The following is an 11,044-nucleotide window of genomic DNA, read 5'->3' on the forward strand; positions in this document are numbered from 1 at the left end:
ATAAATTTGACCATATGATAGATACCCCGTCCGAAAATTAGTAGTTTTCGAGATAATCGAATTTCAATTGTTTATTTAAAAAATGACAATTTTCCACATAAAAAGATGAATTGAGAAAAAAACTGCTCTTTGTATGGAACTTATTTCAGCATTTTCTGATAGCTAACAAATAAGTGGTTTGTTGGAAAAAAAAGTTTTTCCCAAATAACAATCACATTTAAGTAACGGGTGGGTCTAAACTTACAAGTGATGATAAAAAATACACTCTTAGTTTACTAGGTAATGTATTAATAACAAAAATGGTATGACACGAACCGTACAAATTATTTAAATTACTTCCTTGAGTCATCAACTATCCTCCAAGGTACAAATGTTGCTGACATTCACATTTGGTGTACAAGAAATAATACTTCATTCATCTTCATGTGAATGGAATCAATGAACAATACAATTAAAGAACATTATATGTGTTGCTCAAAGTGGGCACCTCCGTTATGAATGCAGGCACACAGGTCTTTACCGACATTTGGTCACGTAACTCGTGATGTGATGGTGTCCTTGATGTGTTGAGCAGCTGATAAGCTCCTCCCCCTGAGCTCTTCTTACGAGTTTACCGGTGTTTTGTGATGTGGCTCCAAATGTAAAAGTCGCAAGGCTTCAAATCGATCGGGGGATCGAGCTGGGCAGTCATCATGCTGATAAATCATGTCACATCTTGTAGCTAGAGGCACATCCTCCAACAACATTGCCATCCCGTTCCTCAAGAAATGTTCATAAGTGATGCCTTTTAAGATTTGGGGCAAGAAAAATGGCTCGATCAAATGATTGTTGATTACGCACATCCATACTTCTGCCTGGGCGTGCGACTGTGGCTGGATGAAAATTACCCAAAGAAATGGATTGGCCGAAGCGGCTCGATTCCCTGGCCGGCTCGATCCCCCGATTTGTAGCCTTGCGACTTTTACATTTGGAGCCAAATGACAAGACACCGGTAATCTCGTAAGAAGAGCTCAGGGAGAGGATCTTTACAGATGGTCAACACATCAAGGACACCATCAAATCACGAGTTAAGAGACCAAATGTCCGTAAAAACCTGTGTGCCCGCATTCGTTACGGAGGTGCCCACTTTGAGCAACACATATAATGTTCTTTAATTGTATTGTTCATTGATTCCATTCACATGAAGATGAATGAAGTATTATTTCTTGTACACAAATGTGAATGTCAGCAACATTTGTACCTTGGTGGATAGTTGATGACTCAAGGAAGTAATTTAAATAATTTGTACGGTTCGTGTCATACCATTTTTTTTATTAATACATTACCTAGTAAACTAAGAGTGTATTTTTTAACACCACTTGTAAGTTTAGACCCACCCGTTACTTACATGTGATTGTTATTTGGGAAAAACTTTTCTTTTCAACGAACCACTTATTTGTTAGCTATCAGAAAATGCTGAAATAAGTTCCATACAATGAGCAGTTTTTTTCTCAATTCATCTTTTTATGTGGAAAATTGTCATTTTTTTAAAAAAAACAATTGAAATTCGATTATCTCGAAAACTACTAATTTCCGGAAGGGGTATCATATGGTCAAATTTATTGCAAATTGTCTCTACTTTAACCCCTTTCAGGGAATACATCTAATTACCAGTCACCCTGTATATATATGAGGCTGTACCCCCCCAAATGAAAAACGTTTCTGTGCCACTGCCTAAGTGCTATTGGATTATTGCAAGTCAATCCTTGGATCAACGGATAACCTCTACTTCGTAAATATAGCTAGCTCTCGTGTGCGGTACATGTGACGGTTCTGTGAATCCGCACAATATAATTATATGTTTATTGAAATTATTAATTTCATATTATAAAAATCACTTTATATTAACGTTTAAAAAAATGTATAATTATTACTTTGTACAACGTTAATTATGTTTTATGTTATTCATTGCACTATACGCTGTATAAACGAGATATTTATAATTCTAACGTTGCTATAGCAACGAGAATCAATAGTCAGTATGTAGTAGTGTGTCTGACAAAAATGGAAATATAGGTAATAGTGAACTGCATATTGCTCAGTTATTTCACTAATATATAGACCTATAGAAGTTGTATCTTCACCTTCGCGTTTTAGTTGTAATCGTGCAAATAATTGACTTGTGAACGTCACATACATTATGGCCATAATGCGGGAATTCAAGGCATCGTTAATTTGGGCGGGAAGCGTATGCTTCGAGTAGCCATCTTGGTAAGCATATACATCGGAGCGAAGACAGATGTTGTAAATAATTCTCATTGTATATAATCTTTAATTCTATTTCTTAGTGTGACAGCTCTTGTCACATGTTTGTTGAAGGATTCTATAAACGTCTGTCAGCTGGTACAAACTGGTGTGTCTGAGGGATTGCAGTTGAGAATATTCAAGAGCAAACGAACTTATAACTTGTCGAGCAATATTAAAACTTTCGGAATTTGATAGTTCCTTAGGCTGAATTCATATGTGTTAATCCGTCGTCTGGTTAAGTACATGTACTGTACATAAGGTCAGACGCAGGTTGCTCAATCAGCTGATTTTCAAGGACGGCTATGCCGATATTTGTCTACATGAAAAAGATATAAAGTTCAAACAATCTAAAATAACTTGTCATCTGATCGGTGGTAACTTATGGTAATTTCCACGTTTTGTCGCAGAATTTCATGTTCATTGTTGTTCAGAATAAATAAAAATACATAATTTATCTTCCGATGTTGTGTTGTTATTGAACCAGAATATGCTCCTAAGCGTACAGCATGCAAGCAAGTGTGATTTAATGAAAGTGTTCTTTTCCAGGAGAGGGGGTGGGTATTTTGCACTGGTTTCTCGGTCATGATTGTTATCAAAAGTTATGAATACGGGGTTATGATAACGTATGATATATTTTCTCATTCACCAGTCCACAGCCATTCATGAGTATATGCAAAATTGGACCAAGTTTCTGGCATGTCAGCGATTATTGTTTTAGATGAGTAAGGGACGGGAGTGAGGGAAAAAGGCTGTACGCTAAAATATTGGCAGTTATATGGAAAGAGATGGCGTTGTTGGTAATTTGATCTTTGTAGAACTAAATGTCAGTTGCTGAATAATTCACACCGAATACAGGGTGTTGGATTGAAAGGAGATATTCATGTGATAAGATAAAATTCCGTTTTGGGTGTATCTGGGAAATTTGCAGGTATTAGGTGAATAAAATCATGACGAACTATAATAACATTTATTTTCATTGCTGAATCTGCGTTTCACAATATGATTTGCAATATCCAGATACAAGGCTGTTGTAGTGTTTATATTCTAAATAATTTTAGGGTGAATTTAGTTCAATCTGTAGTTCTTGTCAGCGTTCCAAAGCTACCGGGATACACGCGCAGGGGCGTGATAGAAAACTTATGTTTGCTGAGACAATAAACCTTCGGGCAAAATGCAGTCCAGGTTGTACTACGTGGACGGATCGCCCCGTACATCCAATATATGTATATGTATATGTATATGTATATGTATATGCGTGTGTGTGTGTGTGTTTATCTATCTAAATATTTGTATTGAACAAAATTTGAATTTATAAGTACGTGTATTACCTATCTTTATTAATATGGAAGTTTGAAAGTCCCCTTGTGTGTCTAAAAGCTTAAGTTTGTTTTTTACGTCTAGTATATGCAATAGAGAAAGTTTACTGAACTTAGGAAAGCTTGAAGGCTTGTAGGAAAGTCATGTCCATAAATAAATCTGTCATTTATTTTTAAAAAACAAGTGACGAATCTACAGTACAATTACAACTATCTATGCATTCTTAACACCTTATCGTCACTGCATTACTTTCTGCATTCTGCTGCAAATTCTTCTGATAAGTATTAATGTCTAAGAAAACCTGAAAAGTGTTTGCTTGGAAGAGAAAGCGAGATCTCATAGCTCATGTTGAGAGCTCATTAACCCTTTCCTAGCGACGAAATGGAAGAAGAACTGTAAATGACTTGTTGCTGTTTAAAACCAAAACAATCTATTGGGAAAGAGATTAGCGTACAGTTAGGTAAACAAACAGGAGGTGACTTAGATAAATCGCACATGAGCAGGAAGTGCTGCTTCTATGACTTTGGAAAATGACCTCGTTGGAAAGCAAATACATAATCGTTATTTTTACAAGGAAAATTCGAATAAGCTTTCCTTTGTCGGTTTGCAAATTTTCCAGCTGCTGTGGATGTACTCAAAACCTTGATTGATCTACTGTTCTCGAACGTTCGGTTCTTCTCTCTACGTATCTTTCTCCCAGCTTTTCTCAGTCTCTATCTTCTCTCTCAACTCCTCTCTCTCTCTCTCCACATCTCATTTTTCCCCTCTGTCATTCTCCTTTTCTCAATCTCTCTCCTTTCTCCTTCCCTTACTCTCCATATAATTCTTTCAGCTTTTGCTCTTCCATTTTATCTCTTTCTGTTTCCCATTTTCTCAATCTATCCCACTCCCACTTCCTCTTTCTTTCTCTTTCTCAATATTCTCTCATTTTATTTTCTGTCTCTTTCTTTCTCTCTTCTTCTACCATAATGTCTTTCTCCTTTACCCCAATTTCTTCTCCTTTTCTTTCTTTTTATTTTCGGTCTCTTTCTTTCTCTTCTTCTACCTTAATCTCTTTCTTCTTTGACCCGATTTTCTTTTCTTTCATTTTATCTTCTCTCTTTCTATTTCTCTTCTTCTACCTTAATATCTTTCTCCATTATAACAATTTATCTTTTCTTCTTCTTTCTTTTTATTTTCTGTCTCTCTCACTTTCTCTGTTCTACATTAATCTCTTTCTCCTTTACCCCAATTTCTATTTATTTCTTTTTACTTTCTGTCTCTTTCTCTTCTTCTACCTTAATCTCTTTCTCCATTACCAATTTCTCTTTCTTTTCAATCTTTTCATTTTCTGTCTCTATCTTTCTCTCTTCTTCTACTTTAATCTCTTTCTCCTTTACCCCAATTTCTCTTTTCTTTTTCCTTTCTTTTCATTTTCTGTCTCTTTCTCTCTTCTTCTACCTTAATCTTTCTCCTTTACCCCAATTTTTCTCTTCTTTTTCTTTCTTTTTATTTTCTGTATCTCTTTATCTCTTCTTCTACCTTAATCTCTTTCTTCTTTACCTTAATTTCTCTTTCTTCGTTTTTATTTTCTGTCCTTTCTTTTTCTCTTCTTCTACCGTAATCTAGTTCTCCTTTACCCCAATTTCTATTTCTTTTTCTTTATTTTATTTTCTGTCTCTCTCTTTCTCTGTTCTACCTTAACCTCTTTCTCCTTTACACCAATTTATCTTTCTTTATATTTTCTCTTTCTTTCTCTGTTCTTCTACCTTAATCTCTTTCTCCTTTACCCCAATTTCTCTTTTGTTTTTCTTTCTTTTTATTTTCTGTCTCTCTCTTTATCTCTTCATTTACCTTAACCTCTGTTTCTTTTACCTCCATTTCTCTTTTCTCTTTATTTTTTTATTTTTTGTCTCTCTCTTTTCTCTTCTTCTACCTTAATCTCTTTCTCCTTTACCCCAATTTCTTTCTTTCTTTTCTCTCTCTTTCTTTTCTCTTCTTCTACCTTAATCTCCTTCTCCTTCACCCCAATTTCTCTTTTGTTTTTCTTTCTTTTTATTTTCTGTCTCTCTTTCTCTCTTCATTTACCTTAATCTCTGTTTCTTTTACCTCCATTTCTCTTTTCTCTTTATTTTTTTATTTTTTGTTTCTCTCTTTTCTCTTCTTCTACCTTAATCTCTTTCTCCTCTACCCCAATTTCTTTCTTTCTTTTTCTCTTTCTTTTCTCTTCTTCTACCTTAATCTCTTTCTCCTTTATCCCAATTTCTCTTTTCTACTTATTTCTTTTTTCCCTGACTATTTCGTTCTATTCTTCTACCTTAATCTTTTTCTCCTTTACCCAAATTATCTTTCTTTCTTTTTTAGTTTCTGTCTCTTTTTCTCTTCTTCTACCTTAATCTATTTCTCCTTTACCCCAATTTATCTTTTCTATTTTTCTTTTTATTCCATGTCTATTTCGTTCTCTCTTCTTCTACCTTAATCTCTTTCTCCTTTATATCAATTTCTCTTTTCTTTTTCTTTATTTTTTATTTTCTGTATCTCTCTTTCTCTCTTCTTCTACCTTAATCTCTTTCTCATTTACCCCAATTTCTCTTTCTTTCTTTTTATTTTCTGTCTCTTTCTTTTCCTCTTCTTCTACTTTAATCTCTTTCTCCTTTACTCCAATTTCTTTTTTCTTTTTCTTTCTTTTTATTCCCTGTCTATTTTGTTCTCTTTTCTTCTATCTCTATCTTTCTCTTCACTCTATATCATTCGCTCTGTCCCGCTCTCGTGTTTCTCACTCAATTTGTCAGTGGTTCCTCAAACAAAATCAATTAATGATGGCACTAAGATGAGGCAAATCTAGATCATCTCACGAAATTTGAATCGAACTTGAGATAGATAGAAAGATAGATATAAATTTCCAATCAAGCATTGAGAAAAGCATAAGATTAGACCCCTTTGTTTAGTATTTGTGGAGGTGAGACCGAATAACACTGGAATCTATAAAAGAAAGCGTTGCTAATTGATTGATTGAGTTGATGTTTTAAGTCCACTTTATGCACAGTAAGGCTAATCGGGATCCAAACCAGTATGTGCCTCCACCGTATCGAACCCGAGACCCCTTGATTACAAGGCGAGGACTCCAGCACTGCGTCATCAGGGAGGCCAAGAACGATGCAAATACACATGAAAATTCAGTTTGAGTCAAAATTTAAAAATCGAATCTATTATTTCGAGATTCGAGATTAGACCGAGACAAGATTGAGCGAGGTGTCTCGTCTCGTATCGATTAGATGCCTTAGTCTATTGTATTACATGTAAATAAAAGTCACATGAACCTTTCCTCAATTTATGATTGTACATCATCTATTAGTCAGAATTATTTTCCAGAACCCGATGGAGGCATATTTCATTGGTCCAGACTTCAGTTTCAGAATAAAGTATAGCGGTAGAGGTAAGGTTGTTGCTTTACAATCAAGGGGTTCAAGGTTCGACATCTGGTAGAGGTAGCAGTTGTTCAGATCCCACATTAAACTTTACGTTCAGTCTCGATTAGCCAATTTGAGCATAAAGTGGACATAAATAATGTTCATATGAATGTGTTTGTGAATGTATTTAATAATTAAATCTAGATCTACTGTTCCCTGGACTTAAAATCAAATTTAGAGCGTTGTTTATTTTGTTCTACTGTTAGTTAACTCATCCGATTTGAAGTAACACGACGATATCACGTATAGGTGCTTGAAAAAATGCTAGACTGAATTGAATTATTGTGTAATGTAACTTTACTCAAATTCAAGTACGTAACTATACATTAATTTAATGGAATTAATGAGAGATACTTGGCGGTATTAACAAATATGAACAGGCGGTGATGAACATGTTCTAAATCGGTAGGTGATCAAGAGGTGAGCCTGTGTTTCATTCGTATTAACTAACTAACTAACTCTCTAGCCTTCTTAAACCCGAAGGTTCATGACTGCAGCAACAGAGGACTTCCATCTGTCCCTATCTTGAGCAAGATCTATATACTCTTTTCCATCCCTACCGATTTCCTTTAGGTCCATCTCAACATTGTCCCTCCATCTTCGTCTTGGTCTTCCTACAGGTCTCTTACCATCAGGTTTCCCAACAAGAATCCTGTAAACTCCTCTTTCCTCTCCCATTCGTGCCACATGGCCTGCCCACCTAAGTCTTCTTGATTTAATTATTCTAATAATATCTGGACATGAATACAAATTATGTAGTTCTAAATTATGTAACCTTCTCCACTCACCTGTCTCCTCATCCCTTTTAGGTCCAAAGATTTTCCTAAGGATCTTATTTTCAAATACTCTCAATTTATGTTCCTCTTTCAATGTAAGGGACCAAGTTTCACATCCATATAATACTACAGGCAAAATTACTGTTTTGTATATTTTAACTTTTAATTTCTTAGATATTAAACAAGAAGACAAAAGTTTATGAAGAGAGAAGTAACATGCATTTCCTGAATTAAGCCTACTTTTTATTTAATCTTTAATATAATTTTCATTTGTTAATATTACTCCTAAGTATTTGAATTTGGAAACTGGTTCAAACGAGTTGTTATCAATAATTAGATTTTGATTATTACCTAACACTTGGTTTCGGCCTGTAAGCATATATTTAGTTTTCTCTTTGTTAACTTCCAAACCTATTTCTTTAGCAGTTTTGAAAAATATTTTACCATTATTCTTAATTGTCACCTAAGTCTAGCCTGATTTCTTATTTCTATTAGATTATGACATTCATTATCAAACCATGGCTTACTTTTTCTTGGTTTATAGTATCCTATACTTTCTATACCTGCTGATTCTATTGCATTACGTATGTGCTCCCAATTCTTATTTACGTCTGTTTCATTTATATTTTCATCATAATTTAAATCCTGCAAAATATCAAATCTATTTGACAGTTTAATTTGGTAATCTTTCTTAATTCTTTCATCAGCAAATTCTCCTCTATTAAATTTTAGAACGTTTAGATTTTGTTGCTTATGATTTATCACTGCGAGTCTTTCTCTTAATTTAGCACAGTCACTGGCACAGTCAGCACCTCTATGTGTACGAACGTCAATTATACTAGTATGCCTTCTCTTATCAATGAGAATATGATCTATCTGAGTATGAGTTTTACCATCTGGAGAAGACAAGGTATATTTATGGATATCTTTATGTTTAAAAATGGTACTTTTCACAATTAAATTCTTTGAGGTTGCAAAAGTAATCAATCTTATACCATTATCATTACTTAATTCATGAAGACTTTCTTTACCAATCGTAGGTTTAAATGTCTCTTCTTTGCCAATCTGTGCATTACAGTCACCTAACAGAATTTTCATATCATACTGAGAAAATTTATCAAAGACCTGTTCTAACTCTGTATAAAAATCATCTTTAGTATTATCATCTTTATCTTCCGTTGGTGCATGTATGTTTATTAAAATAATTTTACACCACCTACCCTGTAAAACTGCATATGATATCCTATCATTAATAAATTCTACTGTTTTAAGAGCCGAGATAATTCTATTATTTATGAAAAAGTATGTTCCAAAATTATGATTTTCAGTACCACCATAGAAAAAAGTATAATTTTTAGTTTTACAATTCCCTTCTCCTGGCCACCTAACTTCCTGCACAGCTACTACATCTAATTTATACTTAACTATCTCATTAACTGTACAGTGAAATGCCCCAGGCCGGTAAAGGCTCAGAACATTCCAGGTGCCTAATTTAATATCCTTATTCCTAATGTAGATCTTATCCTTAATCCAGGGACCTCCCAAAGTAGTCTCAACCCGGAGATCAAAAGGGGGGACTATTTTACCTTGGGAACATCCATGGCCTTATATTGCTGTTTCTTGACATTTTTTTTACAGTGCAGAGTTGTCAGCTCTACACCTAACCCCCAATATGAATGGAGGAACTACTACACAAGACGAACACAAACACATTAGACAGCACGACTACTACAGAAGACACACACAAACACATCACAACTATAACACAATATAAACACAAACACACCACAACTACTACACAATATAAATATAAACAAACTACACACCACAACTACTACACAAGACAAACACAAACAAATTAGACAGCACAACTACAACGCAAGACAAAACAAACATACTAGACAGCAAAACTACTACACAAACATACAACACAAGACACATACAGGGTGGTCCATATGTCTTGTTACCCCCATAATTTTACATAACTTGATAATAATAAAATTTTATAATAATGCAATATAATATAATGAAGTGTAAGGTAGCCATCATTCCATATGTATGTAACAATTTGTAAGACGTATGGATTCAGCGTCAACCAGGATGTTGTTCACGCATCCAAAAGGTCGGTATGACCACCATTATTTTCATGGCACAAAATGACACGGCGCCATGACCTGTGTGTGATTTTACGAAGCAAATTTTTCGTGATTGTTGTCTGAAAGGCTGCCCTAATAGCGTCCTTTAATTGTTCTGTTGTTTGGTATCGTTGTTGATACCTTTTCCTTAATAATGCCCCAGAGGGCATTGTCACAAGACGAGAGATCAGGGCTTATGGGAGGCCAATCCAGAGGCGCCGGATAATGTACCGATCCGCGTCCTATCCACCTATTGGGAAACACTTCACTTAAATATTCCCTGACAGCAATGGCATAGTGGGGCGGTGCTCCATCCTGTTGAAACCAGGAACGTCCCAGGAGATTCATTCTTTGGAGCTGTGGAACAAAAAATGCCCGTAACATGGCGAGATAGGAGTGTTGGTTGACTACGCCATCGAAGAAATAGGGACCTATCAAGTGTTTAGCGGACATAGCGACCCAGAGCATCACATGTGGGGCGTTGTTTTCCAGCTCTTCGTAATAATGCGGATTTTCCTTGGACCAGAAATACACATTCCTTGTACGTGCACTTCGATATATTGCGCATTCATCGGAGAAGAAAAGGTCAGCCCGCTGCGGGAGTGTCGGAAATACCTCCAACATTCTTCCACATGCTGCATGTTGTCTACGCATGTCATCACCACTGAGCTCATTGACGCTTGCTGGTTTAAAGGATTTCAATCCATGATCCTTCTTCGTGTGTCGTAACATTGTTGTTTTCGGGATTCCAAGCTCAGCAGACCGTTTGCGTAGTGACTACTGTGGTAACCGAAGCACAGATGCCCAGATGCCTCCACTCCTGCACATGTGTTCTGTCTTTTGGTTGGTGCACCAGACCTCGGTTTGTCTTTGATACATCCCAACATAAACAGTTTCTTTTCCCAACGCAGTATTGTCACTTTTGGTGGTGCATTTTTTTGGAATCGTCTTGTGAAATCTCGTCGCACACCCTCCATGGTCTTGCCGGTATGTGGACGTTCATGGGCCCAAACATTGACAACAAGGTGCTCTTCTACATTGTAAGAGCTTTTGTCAGCTATTTCTGCAAAAGAAACACTGA

General features: G+C 35.6%; 1 protein-coding gene across 1 annotated transcript; it reads right to left on the reverse strand.

The window, feature by feature from the left end:
• Positions 1–10,056: 10,056 nt before the first annotated feature.
• On the reverse strand, positions 10,057–10,695 carry LOC145990440 (uncharacterized). The gene has a single exon (XM_083126130.1). The coding sequence runs from the start codon at positions 10,693–10,695 to the stop codon at positions 10,057–10,059; it is 639 nt and encodes a 212-aa protein (XP_082982256.1).
• Between the last annotated feature and the right edge of the window lie 349 nt (positions 10,696–11,044).

The sequence above is a fragment of the Lepisma saccharinum genome, chromosome 7 (assembly GCF_977018435.1).
Source record: "Lepisma saccharinum chromosome 7, izLepSacc3.1, whole genome shotgun sequence".
NCBI classification, from domain to species: domain Eukaryota; kingdom Metazoa; phylum Arthropoda; class Insecta; order Zygentoma; family Lepismatidae; genus Lepisma; species Lepisma saccharinum.